Source organism: Anguilla rostrata, chromosome 5, assembly GCF_018555375.3.
Source record: "Anguilla rostrata isolate EN2019 chromosome 5, ASM1855537v3, whole genome shotgun sequence".
Classification (NCBI taxonomy): domain Eukaryota; kingdom Metazoa; phylum Chordata; class Actinopteri; order Anguilliformes; family Anguillidae; genus Anguilla; species Anguilla rostrata.
Genome location: NC_057937.1, coordinates 15941989 through 15962751, shown reverse-complemented (window position 1 = coordinate 15962751; position 20763 = coordinate 15941989). Strand labels below are relative to the sequence as shown.

Sequence of the window (20763 nt, the reverse complement as noted above, 5' to 3'; positions counted from 1 at the left end):
ACCTACCAAACCCCAAACCATCCCAATTACCCCGACAGTTAGTCATCAACGGTAAATCGGGTTCATTGATACATGGACTCCAACAGCCAATGAACCTTACTCCTACGTTGTATGCTGTAGGAAATGCGATTCTCGAAATCCGACTGACTAATTCAAACGGTGAGTAAGATGGGCGTCACGAAACGGCAATTGATTGACAGGTCATTTCGGCTGACCCCTGCGTGTACACAAGAGTCGTTATCTCCATCTGCTATGTGGACCCTGATCATATAAAAGTCTTAACCCAGCTGGGGTGCTTCACTTTTTGTGGGACCAACAGCAGGCTATCAGGGAGACATGGCATTCATACACACAGCAGCCTGCCTTCTAATTCTGTGCTCCATCTCTTCAGCAGTAAGTGGATGATTTTCTTCTTTTTTTGTCACTCTTGAATGTTTTGAAGATGTTGTGAAGATCACTGTTGAAGATCTTGTTACTGTTAACTTTCATGTGTGTTTTTCTTCTTTGTATTTTAGCAATTTAGAGGTGATTCTGATGGATCTTGTTCCCCAAATGATGGATTTGTGAGTATTATTGTGTATTATGTATGTGTGTGTGTGTGTGTGTGTGTAGGTGTGTGGGTGTGTGTGTGTGCATGAACTGTAGAGCTGTAGCAAATATGTTATTCATGTGTTACACATGCATCATTTCACTAATGTTCCTAAAGAAAGATATCCTTGCACAACTAACTAATAAACTGCATGTGTACTTTAATAGGTCCATTTTCAGTTTTAAATGTGTTTTGCCACTTGCTCTTTTCAGGGTAAATACTGCCCAACAACATGTGGAGTGGCTGATTACCTGCAAAAATACAAGCCTAGCATGGACAAAGAGCTTGATGACATGGGGTATTTATTAGAGGAAATAGCTAATCTGACAAAGGGAGCCCAGGACAAAGTGGTCTACATGAGAGATTCTGCCGACCAGGCACAGAAGTCTACTCCCCCAGGTGCAAACTCATTTCATACAGCATACTTTAAAACTTACTATGGACTAATTACCTATGTGTGCATCTGTTTTTCTCTTGTATTATCAATTGGTCAGTTGATATATCAATCTGTCCCATCTGTCCAGTCTCTCGCATTAATGTGTTTACAATCCAGTTAATCAACATATATCTAGATCAATGGTAACCAATCCTGTTTCTGGAGATCTACTGTCCTATAGGTTTTAATTCCAACCCTAATTTAGCACACATGCCTTTACTAATTAGCAGCTAATCATGATATCTACCTGTTGAATGAGGAGTGCTTTGTTAGGGTTGGAGAGACAACCTACAGGACGGTAGATCTCCAGGAACAGGGTTGGTTACCACTGATCTAGTGTATCTATCCAATTGACCTATCACTTTTATACAATTCATTACTGTGCTTTATTCACAGATTACTATATCAAAAGGTCATCGAACATGCTGGATGATATTCTGAGATTTGAAAGGAGCATTGTTGAGCAGGAAGCAAAAATATAGTAAGTTGCTGGTGTTTTTGCTTTGTTTTTAAAGTTGTTCAGAGAAACATATGGTGTCATATTTGGCCACTTGTGGTTCTGAAGATCAGGTTCATACAAATATAATTCAAATAATTTCAGTCTAACAGAGTATACTGTACATACATACATACGTACACACATACGTACATGCATACATACATGCGTACATGTGTACATACATACATGTAAACATACATACATGCGTACATACATGCATATATACTTACATGCATATGTGTGTACATACATACATATATACTTACATGCATATGTACAGACATACATACATGCATGCTTACTTACACATATACACATACATACATGCATATATACAAACATACATACAAATTAACCTTTAGAAAAGGAAACGATTTAACCTGCTGTGCAAACCCCCCTCCCCCCCCATTTCTCCCCCAGTGAACTCGAACAAATGCTTGGGTCCAATGAGAAGCGAATGCTGCAGCTCAAACAGCTGTCACTGCAGCTAGAACAGAAGTGCAAGCAACCCTGCCAGGACACCGTTAAGATTGAGCCAGAAACAGGCAAAGGTAGAATCAGCAGGCTGAAACCGACAGCTTTTTCTCTCAGAATACTCGCTTTACCTTTTCCATCGATCGAAACTACGTTTAAAACCACCATTAACTGGCGGTGTAGCCTCTTAATGGTGTTTAATAGCCTCACACAGTCAATATTTCTAAATGGAGGATCAGTCTATAAAGTAGTTATTTCTTCCAAAACTAACAACACCATCACTGTTTTAACCATAGACAAGGCCACGTGTTAAATGTGCACATTTTACAGCAGTCATTGGTGCACTTATTAAGAAATGTAGCGAAAATATCACAAAATGGAAGATTCAAATAATTATCAACTTATGTTGGTATGAAATCCAGAACAGATACATTCCTCCTTGAGCACTTCTGATATACACCAAAACACTTCAAATCATCTTGCTGAATGGCACTACAGCAGTGTCCCATTTGGTGATTCATCATTTTTTTCCCCATATCAGATTGCCAAGACATAGCGAACAAAGGCGCCCGAACCAGCGGCCTGTACTTTGTGAAGCCCCTGAAAGCCACGCACCAGTTCCTGGTCTACTGCGAAATCAGCAGCGCGGGAAGCGGCTGGACGGTGCTCCAGAGGGTAGGCCCGCGAGAACAAACAACGAATAAAACTCGCTCACAGGTCCACTGGTTGAATTCAAACTGGATGTTGTGTCCTTCCAGAGGCGCGATGGAAGTGTGGACTTCTCCAGAAACTGGATCCAGTACAAGGAGGGCTTTGGCTACCTGTCTCCGAACGACAACACAGAATACTGGCTGGGTAACGAGAAGATACACCTCCTGTCCACCCAGTCGTCCATTCCGTACGTCCTGAGGATCGAGATGATCGACTGGGATGGAACAAAAAAGTAAGGAACCGTCTATCAGACGAAACAAAAATGGCTGGCTGGACAGAAACTTTAGTCACATTCATATTAGAAATGGCCTCAGAGCACTTGTTGCCATGTTGTGAATTCTTGGTATTTTAAAGGTCAAATGCTTTGCATTCACAATATTCATCTGAGTTATTATGAAGCTGGTTTATTACTGGCAATTCAAATTTTACTTCTGTCCTCAAAAAAAAAAAAAAAATTCCACTGTTGGGCCCTTGTGAAATAGTATGTTTGCAAAGTTATGCAACTCTGAAACAGGTCCCTGTATTCAAAGTAAACAACATACTTTATGTTGCACAACATTTTTGGGGGAGGGAAATTCAGGGAATGAGTTTGTGTGGGTGGCTGCTATCAAAGCAGAATTTTTACAGAGACATTTTATGAAAATTGTCAAATATTTTTATCTTGATTGCCACACTTGTGATCAAGATGAAAATATTGCAAAAGCTACGAAAGCATCAGAGGTCCATCTCCTGAATGTTTCTGTTTCTCCCCGTCTCTAGGAATGCCGATTACGCCATGTTTAAAGTGGGCCCAGAGGCTGACATGTACCGGCTGACCTACGCCTACTACCATGGAGGGGATGCCGGTGACGCCTTCGACGGATTTGATTTCGGGGACCCCAGCGACAAGTTCTACACCTCCCACAACGGAATGCAGTTTAGCACTGCTGACAAGGACAATGACAAGTACCAGGGTAACTGTGCCAAGCAGGATGGGTCAGGCTGGTGGATGAATCGGTGCCACGCCGGGCATCTGAACGGCAAATATTACCAAGGTAACAAGCCCTGTTCTCACCTGTCGGTTCTGTTACAGAAGATGACCACCGAGTCATAAAAAGGAGAAGGTAGAAATTGACATTAGTTTAGTCATTGTGAAAAAACGAAAACATAATTCTATAAATAACAAAGTAAACATATTTTTCTCCAAGTATCACACCTTTTATCCAATCAGCACACAAAATTAGTTTGTGAGTTTTTCCTTCAGCACAAACCTTCGCAAGTAGGCTGCAGAGGTCAGAAAAAGTAGTGCAAACCACAAGTGCCTCACTTGCAAATGAATTTGTTCTGTTTTGGTGGCAGCCATTTTGTTTTGAGGTGTCACATCTGTGAATCAAAAGTGGATCACTGACGCTGTCCCTTGTTCTTCTCTCGTCCAAGGTGGGAAGTACACGGAGGCGGAAGCTGGCCAGTACGGGTATGACAACGGCATCATCTGGGCTACGTGGCACAACCGTTGGTACTCTATGAAAGAGACCACCATGAAAATTATCCCGATTAATCACTTGGTCGCAGGCGGTGGTCAGCAGACGGGCATTAAGCAATTTGGAGGTCTGGGAGACATATAAAGGACGAGGTGCCAATATTTCATTGCACAAATAATGGTTTCTTGGGTTTTCTGCTTTGTATAGTCAAACATCATGTTTGTCACTCAAGGAGAGTGACCTCCCCTGTTCACTTAGAATCATCTCAGCTATTTGTACATTTCTCCAATAAATGTTGTGTTTTCTAAGCATTATAACTACTTCTAATGCACACATTAATACAGCATGGCTGAACTCAGTGACAAGGACTGAATATGCATTGAAAGGAGGAAAAGGTTTTGTTTTCTTTTTACTTCTACAGATAAATAAAAAGTCAAAACAAATCTTACCGTCAACTTTGTTTCTGACACTTCTTCCATTGCCGATTCTTTTATTACTCGTGAAGTCTGTTCAAGAGCAAAATTGTAGGAAACAAAACCAGCAGGTTTGATATCAGAAAAAAATATTTTATCGAGGTATGTATAAGTAGATGCAGTCTCACACCTCACAGAGATTCACTCTGTGACTGAATAGGAAAGCCACTGTATGCACATATTATGATAATAGGCTATAGTCCGAAAGTAATTGAAAAGTCAGGAATCTCCAACATTTACTAGGAATTATACATTTAAAATATAAGTGATATGAAAAAATATTGCTATGGTTTTCCTTATACTTTCGCAGTCAAGCCTGAAAATACATCTCTGCATACAATATCTGTGTCACACCATATATGGGAGAAATGTAACTACTGAATGCCAGGGCTAGCACAAGACAACAGACAAAAGGCCATTGGCTGAAGACCTTTGATACCGAGGACAGTTATTTGAATGACAAGCGCTGCCAATTACTTTTTATCTCATTTAAACTCGTGAGCAAATACAGTTAGGAGCCGTCAAGATGGCAGAGGGAGGAGGACATAATTAGCGGAATTTCCACAGAGGTGCTAATCACGAGCATGCTAACTGCACACCAGCGCCTGTTCATTTTCCACAGCCACCTCCGGGCTTCCGTGGTGCCTTGCTTGTGCCATCTCAGGGCTGCAAGCCCACGCTTTCGGCCCGTCTATTCCCCTTTATCGTCGTCAGGCCATTAAAGGGGTACAAAGGGGCATGGTCAAGCTCAAGGGCTGGGTAATTACAGCTTGTTTCCAAACTACAGACAATAGTGCCCTTTTCCAATGTACTGTAAGCATGATGTTAACAGAAGGTAGGCTTCATAGAAGGATCCCAAGAACCATATATTCTACTAGGCTAAAACTACACAAGGAACATTCAATAAAAATAAAATAATTTATTTGAAAATATTTTCATAACAACATATTTGTGTCACCCAAGACACTTGTATTATGTGGAAAAAAAACATTGGTAGACAAGAAAATTGGAAAATTGCTTTATGCTTGAACTAGCTCTGGTTTTCGGCTCTGTCTGTCAGTTCTGACCACAGAAATGAGACCAATATATGACCAAATCAGATCAGTGTTAAGCAAAGAATTTGAGAGAATGCCTGGTGTTTAGAGGACCATTGACTACAGTAATAAAAAAATATATATAGTGATATCAGGTGGGAATGGCAGACAGGCATTATCATTAGTGACAAACTTACATCATTTTATTGAACGTACATTTTGCCTCTTATGTAATATGACACAATCCCAACCTTCAAATACAGCACTGGTCATAGTGCACAATATAATTTCAAAAATGTTATCAGTAGTCTGAAGATAAGAATCATCCAGCTCCTTATTGTGAATGTAAATTTCAATTATTAGACTGCTGACTGTTTTACAATGGCTGTTTTGAATTTACCATGCTATTATCCAGTCATAGCTTGGCTGACTGTTATCATTAGCTATAGCTAGTCAGCTAACTAAACAAACCATTATGCAATTGGCATACACATGAACCATCACTGTCAGGAAAATAGTGAGCTCTAGCCTAGGCTACTCACCATGTTGGCCACACAACACATCCAAAAATGACATAATGATTTATGAGAAAAATAGCACTTGATTCAAATAAACTTCAAGTTACTGTTTAATAAAAAGAACATTTCATTTCAGGTTCTGTCACCATGTTGATTCAAATTTTGACAATGGCACCCTAGAATCAAGAGTGATATAACTTGAGAATTAATGACTGTGTCCTAGAGGACATAGATGCAAACTCCACTTCTTTAGAGTGACAACTGCTTATCAAATGAAAATTATGGAACAATGATTCTTGAAGCTAACATTATTACCCATAAAACAACAAACAGCTAAAGCTGCAATGTCAATGATGAAACTAAAAGCTGAAACTGTTAAACATGCATTTATTATTACATAGACTACTTTTTAGTACCATAGTGATCAAGCAGTCCTTGTCTTTCAAGTGCTTGAGCACTCATGTCCATATATAGAAGGAAACACGCTAATGATTATTAATACAATTAGACCTTTCTTGGACCTCTGTTAAGAGTTGAATCAACACTGTTAAAGTTGAATTACTACTGGACATTTTGCTGTGAGAAATATCAGCTACGTGCATCAAAAGGACTCAAGGGGCGGCATGGTGGTTCAGTGGGTAGCACTATTGCTTCACCGCAAGAAGGCCCTGGGTTCTAATCTGGCCTTCCAGTGTAGAGTGTACATGGTGTCCGCGTGGGTTTCCTCCTACAGTCCAAAAACATGCAGGTAGGCGGGTATAGATAATGGAAAGGACACAGTTCTAGAATTTCCAGGCTAAATGAAGGCAAAATAAAACAGATTTTTTATAAAAACCCTCATCAAACACAACACAAACACAGACTTATGATTATGTATCCTTTACTCCCCGTTGATGTCGAATTCCCAATACATATGAAACAGTTCAACTTGTCTACATGGTAAATTGAGAAATTCACAGATGCCTGTCTTGTATTCAAGATTTTGCATGGCTTGGCTCCTCCCCCCTTACTGCCTTTGTTAAGCAGAGAACAACTGATAGCAGATCAGCTAGATCTGTTGTCAAGGGAGGGACTGTATAATTCCTATGAGGAGGACTGCTTTTGGACAGTCAGCTTTTTCAGTGAGGGCAGCTCACACATGGAATAAACTTCCTACACACATAAGAAACTGCAACACATATCCTTTCACAACTCACCTGAAAGTGTGATAAAAAGACAACCAGATGTGTGACCATGCTCTGTAATATCCCAACATATGTTCTGTCTGTTTTATGCATAACAATCTTTGTTTTAACGTATTTGTATTATGCCTGAATTTGTATTTTGTATTTGTTTTTAATGTACCTGCCCAAGGACTACAATTGAAAATTAGCCATGCTGTCAAAACTGACACATTTACAGAAATGGTTATTAGTTGTGCACTGTCCCTGTAAAAATACACTGAATAAAGTAAAGGAGACTATTCCCACATCTTGCAATATATTTATTTTTTATGGAGGCTTTTGTAACTGAGTAAACATTTATCTGTGTACTTTGCTTGACAAACATGGGCTAAATGTCCTACTTTCTTTGGACTGCTCTACTGAAACAACAAGAGAATGTCCAGAGTGAAAATTAAACAGACACTTTGTACTGTTTTTTTTTGTGGTTGTCCATGGCCATGAAATGAACTTTTGTACGTCGCTTTGGATAAAAGCATGTGTCAAATAAATGTAATGTAATGTAATGTACTGTTTGACTGTTGACTGCTGAAAACGTATATCTATATACACATATATACATGTACATAAGCAACAAAACAGGCTATATAAAACAGATTTAAAGCTAAGACTAAAATAATAGGCTAATGTTATGCTAAAGTCATTGGTCCTAATGTCTTAGTCGTGCAAAGCAGATGAATATATCTACACTGGTTATCAAAATATTAATCAGAAGTTTACCAACATGGTAATCTTCAGAGGAAACATTGCAAGCTGGCAGAATATTTGAGATTATTGGTACCCGTTACAGCATGTTAAGCATGTTAAACACCACTAGTTAATGTAACATAACGAAACTAACGTCTTTACCGCATCTGTCAGAAAATTGGCAAACCGGGAGAGGGTCGGGGACGGTCAGGGATCACTTTCTTTGGTCATCCTGCATGATAGATGGCGCTAGTAATTTAATAAATAGATTCAACGGGTTCATAGTGTCCCGGAAGGTAAAATGCAAACTATTTCCTTTCTCTTCCTCATGATTTGTTTTCTTTTTTTCTTCTGGAAGTGTGCGACAGTATAGCTTATTGTCTTGAATTTAACTTTTGGTTTTAGATTGCTTTTTAGACGGGCTTAATTTTTCTTCGTGCTCCCCAGAACATTAAAAATGTCTGAGGTAAGGCTGTTATTTTTTCTAAGGTTGGCAAAGTTAACACGATTTCGTTGCATTTCGATTTTCAGGCATGCTAGCTATTTTATTGGCGAAAACCAACTTTACAGCTGGCTAAATAGAAATGATCTCTACCTTAATCTGGTGTATATTAAATGTAATTGAATGTTTTTTGTGTGTGGAACTTTCCAGGAGGTGCAGAAGCACTCTGTCCACACACTCGTGTTCAGGTCCCTGAAGAGAACACATGATATGTTCGTATCTGATCACGCGAAACCGGTTTCCATGGACGAACAGAGGTAAGCTGGGCTGACTTCAACTGTAACTGTATGCGTTTTATTTATGCCGTTTGTCGCGGATGGCATACTAGCTGTATACCCCCCCTGATATTAGGACACTACGATGATGGCTAACTTAGCTCACGTTAGATATGCAAGTATTGCAAGTATTTGCTGCTACTTGTATTAGTCATAGGTAAGTTGGCGTTTGCTGAAATATTATGCTTGAATAAAAAGGTCGTTTTATGTTCTTCTGTTTTGTTAACCCGTTAGTCATAAGGTGAAGATGGCTGCCAAGCTACGCGCAGAATACGGCGCTGTTCTGCATATGCCTGTTTTGAAAGAGGGGAAAGACAAAGGCTCCAGTCACGCATCTGACCAGTATAGTCCACAGGCGTACCCCGCACTTCCAGGTATGTGACAAGCACTTTCATGCACTTTGATTTATAAGCTATATCCTATATTCAAAAGACACATTATGTTTGATCGCATAATTTTCACTTTCTATATGATACAAACATTTCTTTACTGTGCATATGTAGTCTAGTTAGTCCAGTGGGTTTTAATGTTTTCGTGGTCTCTGTAAGGAAATGGGATAAGGGAAGATAAACGATTCTCTTGCACCTAAACACCTCACCTCGAAGGTGAGAGGTGGCTATTGATCAAATGTTTGGGAATCACTGAACAAGAAACATTGTATTCAAAATCATATTGATTGCAGACAGCGGTATTTTCAAACCAAAAATTGCTTATGGCCCTTTATAAATATCTTTCATTGTCAGGTTTGGATCCAGAGTATCTCATCACTGGAACTCATCCTTATCCATCAGGACCCGGTATGATTTAAGCTCCTTTAAAAATGCTATTGTTTTTCTTAGAGTTTCTTCTGAAGCTGTTTCAGCACATTGGTCTGAAAATTATACACAGGTCTTGCTTCTCCCTCAACAGGCGTAGCTCTAACAGCAGACACGCAGTTGCAGAAGATGCCCAGTGAGGGCGCTGTTCAGTCACTGGCTCTGGCCCTGCCTCCTTCACAATCCAGGTGCGTCCGTCATCTTTCCCCGCACCAAATGTAGAGGCCACCTTAATAGGTCATGTATCTACAAGAGATCTGTCTTTTTGACAGATTTGTCAAAGCTGATATATTTCAGTCTCTGAGAGGTACTGAGCAGTGTAGAATGTTTGAAAGAGTTTAAAGTTTTTAAAAGTCATCAAAACGTTTTAATTTGGATACACAGAGCAATGTTTGGGTTAAATAGAAAGAGTTGCGTGTATTTATTTGATCTGTTACCCTTAACTGGAAGAGGAGCGAGGAGCTTGGAGAGACGTGGGGTAATGTTAACCCTCCCCCCCCTTACAGACAGCAGGCTAACATCACTGCCGCGAGTGTGGCGGACATTCACCGACATGCCGGGAGTGCCGAGAGATCGCAGGCCCCTCTACACGGCACGGTGAGAGGATCTGGCCTGTACCCCGAGCACATCAAATAATAACATACACACACCTACCCAACAACACGAGATGTAGACCATCAGGCAGGCACACAACAGACTTTATCAGGTCACACGCTCTGGTTAGCTCTAATATATATATATGTTTATTACATAAAAATGTAATATTTCCAGTACATATCCAATAGCAAGCCTCAAAAATCTTACATAAAATTCTGCATGTGAATGCAGACCATTAGGATCACACCAGCATTCAAACTACCACAGAACTGGAGCGTGGAATGGACTTTGTTTTTGGTGTTTCAGTTCCTTTTTATAGTTTTAAGTAGGTTGTGCTCCAGCAGTGTCTTGCATTTAATTGCATCTCCTGTGTCCTGCCGTGTCGCCCAGTCTCTCGTGGAGGTGGGGGGGATGAAGAACTCCACTCTGATGGCGAGGAAGGCCCCGACCATGCCCAAGCCCCAGTGGCACCCCCCGTGGAAACTGTACCGGGTGAGGAGGCTTCGCCAACGGCCCCCAATTAGCTCCCCACGTCCCGTTAGCCCCCCGGTCTCTCTGTCCTCCGCGCTGCTCCTTTAACCGCTACTCGTCTCTTCCAGGTCATCAGCGGCCATTTGGGGTGGGTGCGGTCCATAGCCGTGGAGCCGGGGAATCAGTGGTTCGTCACCGGGTCAGCTGACCGAACCATCAAGGTAAGACTTGTAGACTTGGCATAACTGCGCAAGCAAGGGCCCGGTCAGATCAGAAGGCCAAGAGCTGCCGAGATGGTTCTGGAACCTCTGGACTTCCTCAGTAATCACTTCCTCAGTAATGCTCTTCAAGATTCAGCTGATTCGGTTTTGATCTGAACTGGGCTTTTGACAGTAGCGTAACTGTGTTGTGGATGACATGAGTCTGTAAGGGTCTATAGCGTTGCGTAATGTCAGTGATCGCATTTGTCCATCGGCAGATCTGGGACCTGGCCAGTGGGAAGCTCAAGCTGTCCCTCACGGGCCACATCAGCACCGTCCGCGGGGTGGCCGTCAGCACCCGGAGCCCCTACCTCTTCTCCTGCGGAGAGGACAAGCAGGTCAAGTGCTGGGACCTCGAGTACAACAAGGTATTCGCCGAGAAACGAGGACCTCTGTGGAGTCAACAGTAGAGGAAAACAAACAAGTGCTCTTTGGAAAATTTGGGTTGTATAAACTTGAGAACGAGGAGGGGTTTGCCTTTAATAAGTACAGCTGTAGCAGCTTGGTCACAAAAAATGTTTTTTCAGTGGTGTGCATGAGGGTTTTCTGAATGAGTGTCTTGTTTGGCATTAGCATGTGTAGCATTGTTGATTCTGTTTGTTATTGTCAGGTTATCAGGCATTATCACGGCCACCTAAGCGCTGTGTATGGCTTGGACCTGCATCCCACCATTGATGTACTGGTGACGTGCAGCAGAGATGCCACTGCCAGGGTGAGTCTGCTGTGGCTGTGTGGCATCGTTGGATTTTAGCTCCTTTCCCTCTGAAATGTTGTCCTTGGGCTGGCTTGGAGGTGCTTTGTATTTAGTGTAGCAATAGCCAGCTAACCTAGTCGGCTAGTTTATATATTTGTAGTTTGATCTGTTACTAGTGTTGTATAATTAAATGTTTCCATAACTTTGCTTTGACAATGGCTGAAGAAAGTCAGCTTATAACTAGAGCTGGACGATAAAGCACAATGATAAATTTTGAATGCAGTAACAATCTTTGCTACCATCTGGTGTATTACCTTTCTTTACGTCTTTTTATTTTGAATTAAACCTGAAGTGGTTGTAAACAACCAAACTAAAGAGGCTGTGTGATGCTTCCAGAGAAAAAAACCCAAACCACTGTTTTCTATGGCTGGCTGACTATGAATTAACACCCAAATCAGTACAAGGTCGTACGTGTGATCACGTGGTGCGTTTTTATCAATCACATGGAAGCTGCAAGGCCTTGCTGCTGATTGGCTGTCATATGGTCGCCCAATAGGTAGCAGTGGTGGCCTTTTTTCCAGAAACTTTTCGCGAGGCCTCTGAAGTGTGGTAGTTTACTACCGCATCAGGTATAATTAAAGGGAAAAACGAAAGGCAATACACCATGCGGTGACGACGACCGCTATTGCATTCGACAATTATCATCACGGTATATCACCCAGCTCTACTTATTTATAACACAACCTTGTGTCTACCGCAACTGAATCACTGGTGTACTGCTGTATTGCAGAATATAGCTGGAAGTTTTGACAGCAACTCAGTAGTTTTTCAGAGACTGGATATCCAATGTTACCCATTGTTATCCAATGGATATCCATTAACTGGGCAGACACCTGTATCTCACTGTGTGAGTGTCCATACCCATTGCGTCCAGGTTTGGGATATCAGGACCAAAGCCAACGTGCACACGCTCTCCGGCCACACCAACACTGTGGCTACTGTCAGGTGTCAGGCTGTGGAGCCGCAGATCATCACAGGTAAGGAATGCACACCTGTAATGCAACAGGCCTTGCCATTTCATGTGATAGGGCAGTCCTGTCCAAACTCTAGTCCTGCAGGGCCAGTGTGCTGGTATTGTTGTGATTTGTCCTTTCAACAGCATCTGATTTAGGCCCTGCTAACTTTAGCCAGTCAGTGACAGTCCTGAAATGCATCAAGAAACCAGAGAAACTGCCGCCCTCCAGGGCTGGAGTTTGAGTTTCCTGTGGGATCAAAATCCCCTGAGAATTTGTGTATCAGCTTTACGGATCTGCTTTAGATTAGCTGCAGTCGCATTATGATGGACTCCCCATGCAGCTGTCTGTAATTAAACATTACTGGTACTCTTCATTTGGGAGCTGTGTAAGGGCGCTGGTACGTAATTTAGCCTCAATCGAAGTCCTATTTTCACAATAACAGGCAGTCACGACACCACCATCAGGCTGTGGGACCTCATCGCGGGAAAGACCAGAGCCACGCTGACCAATCACAAGAAATCCGTCAGATCCGTGGTCCTGCACCCCAGACTGTGAGTCATTCCCTCTACTTCTGCTGGTGTGGAGAGATGCTAAGGTGCATCCATAAACAGTCTTGTTATTTAACTTGAGTGCCCTAGGAACAGGAGCAAGCATGGTAGGCTAGCCGCTACCAGAACTCAGTCAGGTGATTCTCAGAGCGCAAGAAAATTTTATAAAATCAGAGAATTTATATAGCACCTTTAACAAAACATTTATCGTAGTGCACTAGAGAGCAGTCCATGGCTCAAAAAGCAAGCCTGGGTTGACAAGCCTAAGGCAACAGTGGCAAGGAAAGCTCCCAAGGTAGCATATCTTCCTAAGAGCCAGAAATGTATTTTTGTCCCCTGAAAGGAATATTCTAGACTCTGCTAGTCTTAATTACAAGGACCATGTATTGCACTATGCTGAAACTTAGTATGTTACAAGGGACAGTCATAAAAATCATTATTATTGAAAATATTTTCATTGTGTCATCCTAGAGTCTTTATGTCAAAAACAACAAATAAATAAAGAAATTAATTTTCTTCTGGATCCCTGGAGGATACAGGAAGAACTGTATGTGCCGATTACTAGTCTCTTGATACCTTCTGTCTCAGGTACACGTTTGCCTCTGGCTCCCCGGACAACATTAAACAGTGGAAATTTCCAGAAGGAAACTTCATCCAGAACCTCTCGGGCCACAATGCCATCATCAACACGCTGGCGGTCAATTCTGACGGAGTGCTGGTCTCTGGAGGTAAGCAGATTAAGGACTGGCAGATGTACTGCACATGCAGTTTAATATCCAAGCCTTCCTGCTGGACTTTAATGACTGTAGTCTGCTATCTGAGCACGCTTTATTTTTTAAATTTCAACAAACACAGTCAAACAGAATAAGAAATAAATGCTAATTAACATAAACTATGTTAAGGATAATACCAAGGGTCACGTTGCCTCACAGTGCATTGTTTATTTTGGACAAGGAAAATAATATATATTAACAAATAAATCCCAGCATATATCGACTGTGGCCGATTTAATTTAGCAGATGTACTGCGCATGCAGTGTGCAATCCATCTCATCCTTAGAATGGCATTTTTGCCATTTGAAATATCTAGTTCAGAAAAGGAGTTTTTTCTATGAGGCTGTGAAATTCATTGTTTTCATGTATTGTTAGATGTTTGGCATTTGAAAGCTTTGATCGAGTTGAAAAGTACTGGAATTTTTTTCTTTAATTGTATCACTTTGCCATTTGTAAGAACTGGTACAACAGTTTATTCCTATGCAGAAAGGCCTAAAATTTTGGGGTGTTGTGCATTTGATACATTTTGATTGGGTATGACAATGAGTTTGAATCACTGTGTTGCTCAGTTTTCACTCACCTGGTGCTGTGTGTGACTCACCGTCTGTCCCTCACCGTGTAATTCAGCTGATAATGGCACCATCCACATGTGGGACTGGAGGACCGGCTACAACTTCCAGCGGATCCACGCCGCGGTGCAGCCGGGCTCCCTGGACAGCGAGTCGGGCATCTTCGCCTGCATGTTCGACCACTCCGAGAGCCGGCTGATCACCGCCGAGGCCGACAAGACCATCAAAGTGTACCGAGAGGACGACACTGCGGTAACGCCAGCTTTTACACTCGTTTATCTGCTGTCGTTTTTCCTGTCCATAAGACTTCCCCACTCTGCATTGTAGGATGAGACTGGTTGTGTTGCATGATGCTCACGTTGTAGGATCAGATTGGTAGCATTGCAAGTAAGGTGCTGGTTTTAAATTAGGCATTTCCTGTGGACTGGTGCCTTTTGGTTGCGTAAAGAACTTGTTGAATAGCGATGGTCCCTGTTGGCCCCTATAACCACAATTTCTTACCGGTTTGATCATTCTGTAATTTTTTTTTACAGACTGAAGAATCCCACCCAGTCAACTGGAAGCCCGAGATCCTCAAAAGGAAGAGATATTAAAGCGGAACCATGTTTTTCTTTTTTCCTGTTTCATCAGTTTAATTTACAAATTGAATACTTGTTTCTTCTGTCCCAGAATAAATGTTTTTTTTTTATACGAGAAATGTTTTGTTGACTTTATTTTATAAATTCAGATTTACAAAAAAAACTTCATTTGCACATATTCTCCATCAGACAGCCAACACACCAAAACTGCAAAAATGTTCTAAAAAGGGATGTTCTTTTGGTTTATTTTTTCCACAATAGTCTTCGTGGCTTAGCAGTAACAGTAACTTCGTCATGGGTAGCCTTGCGTGATAGACACAGCTGAAGTTAAAAATCCATTACTCCAAAAACCATTTGCAGCTTTCATCATAGTGTTGCAGTCCAGTCAGTTTCCCCTCATGCACTGCGAGAAAGCTTTGGGAGTGCTTATTCTTCATGATGACAGCCCTCTCTGGACTGTTGTCTGTCTCGTCCACCATCAGCTGCCACTCTTCTGCCCTGTGGGGACTGGCTTTGGTGTAGGTAGAATTTCCATTGGGGTCATAGCCTGCAGGATATGGAGAAGAATCACATTTAATTTGGTTTTTTGGTACATTCCAGCAGTTATTGCCTGAAGGGGGGAACAAATCCCTAGAAGGTGTTTGGATGCAAGACTTGAAAGAACCATTTTATGTTTGTGCTTGGCAGTGTAGTCTAATTGGGCTTCATTGTTTTTTTTCGTTTTTTGGCTCGGTGCTATATAAACATGCCTATTAATCTGTTTGTCTGTAAACATGTCATTTACTCTTTAAGGTTATCTTGTATCATTTGATGTTTGTAAGTAAGTCGCAAAAGCAGCTAATAAATAATTGAGCAGGAAGATGCTAAACCAGTTCTTTCCAGAAATAAATATGAATGCTTGGTATGGTGAGACAGTGAGGTTCACCTAAATATCCACTGGTGATGAAGCTCCTGAAGTGCTTGCAGTTGTCTCCCCGTATTTCCTCCCAGTACCCGTTGTCTCCTGGAGAGTCGTGGAGCTCTACGGAGTTCCTGATGTCACTGGCTGGGTGGAATATCTGCATGCCTATGGTAATCAATGCAGAAGGCTCAAAGGCCATTCCAATGCAAGCAGGCCTGAGCCAACTAAAAGGTTCAGGTCACCTGACCTGCTAGTGCTCAATACTATATAATCATTCTACTAGTTATTTGCCTTGAATTTTCACTTGGAAAAATGCACAGGTGTGATATGGAGTTAAATCTTTTTCTTTTGGGGGGGGGGGGGGGGGTCATTTATAGTTTGATATTTTGCGGTAATTTTGACATTTAATATTTCAAATGTCCACATTTTTTATATACTGATAGACTCACTAATGTTACAAAACAGTCTTTGATAGTTAGACAAAAATGCTTTTTACATCAAATAAAATGCTTAAGTTCTAATTAAATCATTCACACACAACAGTATGTTCATTCTAAGCACAACATCCATACTTGTTTGTGCAGTGTATACTAATTATGAGGTATTTTGGCACATGGGCGGGATGCACCGTTTCCAGGGAACCCAGGCGTTCACCTGATTCCCACAGGTAGAGTCCCGTGAGAGCATGACGGAACCCTCTTCCCGGTTTTCTCCTCACGGTGGGTCTCTCCGTGGGCGTGTCGTTGACATCGAGGGGCGTGGCTTCCACACTCAGCAGGTTCCCAGCGCAAAACATGATCTCCTCCTCCAAGGACTTGATGCACTTTTCAAAGTGGTCGTCGCTCTTCTCAGCATTTCTGGGAAAGGTTCAGTGTTGAGAGTGACATCAGATATCACTCTCAACACCTATAAACCCTTCATTATCTCAGTAAGATGCTTATTTCAAATTCTCAGTCCAGGAAACCAAAGAAGGTAGACTCACACTACAGAATAGAATAAAAATTTGCAGCCTCTTCTAAGAGTTTTTCATTTATTTTTTCTGCAGTGTGCAAGTCTACCTTTGTTGGTTTCCTTTCTCTACTGTGACCTCCGCACTTGCAACTAATTGACAAAAAAGTATGACAGTATTTTCCACAAATTCTCCCTCCACCCAGAAAGCGGTGGTTAAACCCAATATAAAAAAATAACAAGCCGTTTGGCGAATAATTTTTTTATTTCCCTAGGGATTCCACTTGAACATCTTATCGAAATGTTCTCAAAGGGGGAAGTATTTCAATGTGAAAATTAATATACAGCTTAGAATAGCAGGTATGCCAACCAGCCACCCTTGTGGGGCAGCTTGCCGCATACATATAGGCTACATATAAATGTAACTGCTTAAATGAGTGAATGAGTCTTTAGTAAACATCCCCATCTGCTGGTAGCATTAGGCATCATGTTGTGGCTCCAGGTTAGGAAAAGACACCAACATGAATGAACAACAACATTATTCCTATGGATTATTATATCTCTTAGAGCTCTGAATTCAGTTCAATGTGATTTGAGCTGTGCATCCTATATTCTCCATCCTACCTCAGCTGAAACACCTTTCTCCACATTGGGCAATATATGATACTGTCTAAGAATGTCACCAGCAAAGACAAGTGTTGGTGATCACAGAATGCCAATTTGTGCCAGCCTTTTCTAAATTCTTTAATGTCACATGCACCTTTTTCTCATTATATTTATATTTTGTGCCATGAGTTTATTATTATGTTATACAGAGAAGTTGAATGGACAAATTCTACACCCGATGGTCTCCTTTATGTGCTTGTAAATGTTGTCCCCAAACATGTTGATGAGCCAAAACACAAGGTAGTCTCACCTGAAGTCTATCCAGAGCAGCCCAGCAGTGATCAGCCCTAGCCACTCGGAAGCCTCCCAGTTCTTGGCTACCATCACTGGCACAATGGTCACCCCCCGGGTGTCCGCGTAGTTCAGCTCCTTCTTGGCGCTGCGTGAAGCCTGGTACTCTGGCGTCATGAAAGGACATATAACTGCAGCCTCCTCCACCCCTGCTGCTATCCTGCCAAAACAGAGTGTCACAAAACATTACATTTATTTCGCAGATATTTTTATCCAAAGCGACATCAAGTGCATACTGAAGGTCATTGGAAAAATTAACAAAACACAGGTCCGATAAGGTACAATACTCCTTAAGTAACAGTTATCCATAGCCATGAACACATTAAGAACTGTCCACACAGTATGCTAGATCAGAAGGTTATGGTAAGTCAAACTAGGAGGCATGACCAGGAGCTACAACATCAAGCCAATGATATAAGTGATGGGTGATACAAGTGTGACATGAAAATGCTAGAGGAACAAGATAGAGGGATTCAAGTGATAAGAGCAATCCTAAATTTGCAGTGCCCTGCAGAGTAGTGATAGTCCAGGTGCAGTCTGAGGAGGTGCATCTTCAGACCATGGCAGAAGATGGGCAATGACAAAGACACTGTACTCAACCCTGGCTCTGGAGTGCCACAGTGGCTGCAGGGTTAGTCAATCCCAAACGGTGTCCGAAACAGCCTCCTAAATACCATGTCCTCAAAATATATACTGTCTACTAAACCTACTGCCTACTGTTTAGTGCATGATGGGCAGTATGCAAAAAATATCCATAGTATTTTCTGACAGTACTGTGGAAGTGTCATTAGATGTCTCACCCTTGTAGCAAAGATTTTACATGGGATAGCTCTGTTTCTTCCTCTCTTATAAGGTAGGTCTTCCTCTCTTAAAAAGTTTACTTCCTGAAAATTGTGCTCCCAAATACACTCAGCAAAACCCCAGAAATAAGTTTACCACCCAGGGATTTTAAGTACACTATATTTAGAGAAAATTTCACCTACTAAACATTCTCATCCAGTGTACTTAACCAACTTACATACTCAATAGTAGGCAAGTAAGCCTTTTTGGACATAGCCCTAGTGGGCAACAGTGTCTGTAAGCCTACCCAAGCCTGGTCCTAGGAGGCTGCAGTGCCTGCAGAGAAACTCAGCCAAGACCTGGCCACAGTGCCCTTGTCCTGGCAGGCTTCATTGCACACAGGGCAATTTAACTTTGACCTGCAGGGCCATTTTGCTTTACATGCGGTGACCATATATTGGACTTCAAAAAAGAGGACATGGGCAGGCAGGCATTATGAACATTATATATAAACAAAGAAATATTGTAGTATTGTCTGGAATGAGCAAAACCTAACCAGACATTTTTTAGGAATTTTAAAATCCCACCTGGACTCGATTTTTCTGGTCCCAAAAGAAATGTTGTCCAGTCAGCTTATTTTATGGGCTTTCACTCTAACCAGACACATGAACACTTGATTTAACAAAAAATTCAGGCCACTTTAGCCTCCTCCTCAGTTCTGAATGGGTTTGTTTTTTTTATAGAGAGCCAACTCACCAAGGGCCTGTATCACAAAGCAGGATTACTCAATGCTGGATAACTGCTCGGAGTAAAATCGAGAATAAATCTTTTTACAGTCATCCATGTTCTACATTAGGCAGGGTTTACTAAACACAGTTATCCAGCTACCTCTGTAGGCCTAATCCTACTTCGGAATACAGGCCCCAGGCCTGCTGCATACCACAGCATACCTAAATGCCTTCACGTTTCATACAACTACATACAGGTATGCAAGAGATAGTAATCAATTCAGCCTGTCGGTGTGAATTTTGAACATACATAACATTAGCATTTTTCAGATGCTCTTATCTTGAGCAATTTATTAAGATTACATTTTGTGCTTGTTTGCATGCAATCCATAGGGATGGGCTTGTTTACTGAAGCAATTCAAGTTAATTCAAGCACCTTGCTCAAGGGTATAACAGCAGTAGCCTGGCCCATAGCCTTACTCACGCATCATTAATGTTGCCTGAAACTCCACCTTCGATGTCCATCCAGACTGGTAAACCATCCTCCTTGAGCCGATCGTAAACCCTTTTCACAAGAGCTTGGATATCCCATTGGTAAGATAACATTACATGAGGCGCCATTTCTCCTCCCAGGAAAATAAAAACGGTAGATGTACCAATATGATGAAACAATATGAATATTCTACGTATGATAGGTCCTGTTAGGCATGCAATAAGAGGGGGTTGAGCTTCCGACAATGTCACCGTTCACGGGGAATTGGCTTGTTTGCTCGGGGATTAAGCTCAGCTTTCACCTGTTGCCAGGTTACCAGTGTACAAGCCAATGATACACCTGCTCATGTTTTACTAATTGCCTTCTCCGTTATAGCCTACAGCACATAATACAAGATGAATTTTATTCCTCATTTATAGTCGTTTTTTCTCTAAATCTCCGGCTAATAAATGTAATTTATTATAATTTCTGTTGGTTTAGTGAATGCCTTGTGAACAGATCTGTATTTGACATTTGCTTTACAGGATATTGCACCTTACATGGTTCGGCAAATGTGTATAATTCAGTATTTGTTGTGTGCCCGTCCTCATTATGCAAATGAAAAAACTAAAAGCTAGAATGCAATTCTAATTGGTGTGGTGGACTGCTGGACGATGTAAGACGTAAATGTATAAACAATTGGAAAAAATGTTCACTTGACGTTCGGTGCTTTCAATTGAATACATATTAATATTTATTGTTCACCTAGAGAGGGCGA

The 20763-nt window shown here is 41.5% G+C and overlaps 3 protein-coding genes across 3 annotated transcripts; 2 read left to right on the top strand and 1 right to left on the bottom strand.

Annotated features, from left to right (window-relative positions):
• The first annotated feature begins 244 nt into the window (after nucleotides 1–244).
• On the top strand, nucleotides 245–4624 carry fgg (fibrinogen gamma chain). The gene is made up of 9 exons (XM_064335344.1): nucleotides 245–393; nucleotides 516–563; nucleotides 802–988; nucleotides 1422–1506; nucleotides 1945–2075; nucleotides 2540–2673; nucleotides 2757–2941; nucleotides 3469–3743; nucleotides 4126–4624. The coding sequence occupies exons 1-9, from the start codon at nucleotides 337–339 to the stop codon at nucleotides 4311–4313; spliced, it is 1290 nt and encodes a 429-aa protein (XP_064191414.1). The 5' UTR covers nucleotides 245–336; the 3' UTR covers nucleotides 4314–4624.
• A 3783-nt stretch (nucleotides 4625–8407) lies between these two features.
• plrg1 (pleiotropic regulator 1) lies at nucleotides 8408–15318 on the top strand. Its single transcript, XM_064335342.1, has 15 exons — nucleotides 8408–8567; nucleotides 8754–8860; nucleotides 9113–9252; nucleotides 9622–9675; nucleotides 9788–9881; nucleotides 10200–10290; nucleotides 10681–10782; nucleotides 10890–10982; nucleotides 11240–11389; nucleotides 11632–11733; nucleotides 12650–12752; nucleotides 13174–13282; nucleotides 13868–14007; nucleotides 14680–14873; nucleotides 15155–15318. Exons 1-15 carry the CDS (start codon nucleotides 8559–8561, stop codon nucleotides 15212–15214), a joined length of 1548 nt encoding a protein of 515 aa, XP_064191412.1. The 5' UTR covers nucleotides 8408–8558; the 3' UTR covers nucleotides 15215–15318.
• Nucleotides 15317–20315, bottom strand: LOC135254818 (uncharacterized). The gene is made up of 5 exons (XM_064335343.1): nucleotides 19998–20315; nucleotides 17965–18165; nucleotides 16755–16957; nucleotides 16125–16265; nucleotides 15317–15746 (listed from the first exon to the last, which is right to left on the bottom strand). Exons 1-5 carry the CDS (start codon nucleotides 20132–20134, stop codon nucleotides 15538–15540), a joined length of 891 nt encoding a protein of 296 aa, XP_064191413.1. The 5' UTR covers nucleotides 20135–20315; the 3' UTR covers nucleotides 15317–15537.
• Between the last annotated feature and the right edge of the window lie 448 nt (nucleotides 20316–20763).

Bases quoted from the DNA above. Each gene is read 5' to 3' on its own strand.
- fgg (XM_064335344.1), top strand. From the start codon at position 337: ATGGCATTCATACACACAGCAGCCTGCCTTCTAATTCTGTGCTCCATC. The intron at 989-1,421 runs GTGCAAACTCAT...CTTTATTCACAG, and splicing joins ACAGAAGTCTACTCCCCCAG to ATTACTATATCAAAAGGTCA. The intron at 2,076-2,539 runs GTAGAATCAGCA...TCCCCATATCAG, and splicing joins TGAGCCAGAAACAGGCAAAG to ATTGCCAAGACATAGCGAAC.
- plrg1 (XM_064335342.1), top strand. The intron at 10,983-11,239 runs GTAAGACTTGTA...GTCCATCGGCAG, and splicing joins CAGCTGACCGAACCATCAAG to ATCTGGGACCTGGCCAGTGG. The intron at 12,753-13,173 runs GTAAGGAATGCA...TCACAATAACAG, and splicing joins GGAGCCGCAGATCATCACAG to GCAGTCACGACACCACCATC.
- LOC135254818 (XM_064335343.1), bottom strand. From the start codon at position 20,134: ATGGCGCCTCATGTAATGTTATCTTACCAATGGGATATCCAAGCTCTT. The intron at 16,266-16,754 runs GTGAACGCCTGG...TGATTACCATAG, and splicing joins ACTCTACCTGTGGGAATCAG to GCATGCAGATATTCCACCCA. The intron at 15,747-16,124 runs GTGAACCTCACT...CATATCCTGCAG, and splicing joins CATCACCAGTGGATATTTAG to GCTATGACCCCAATGGAAAT.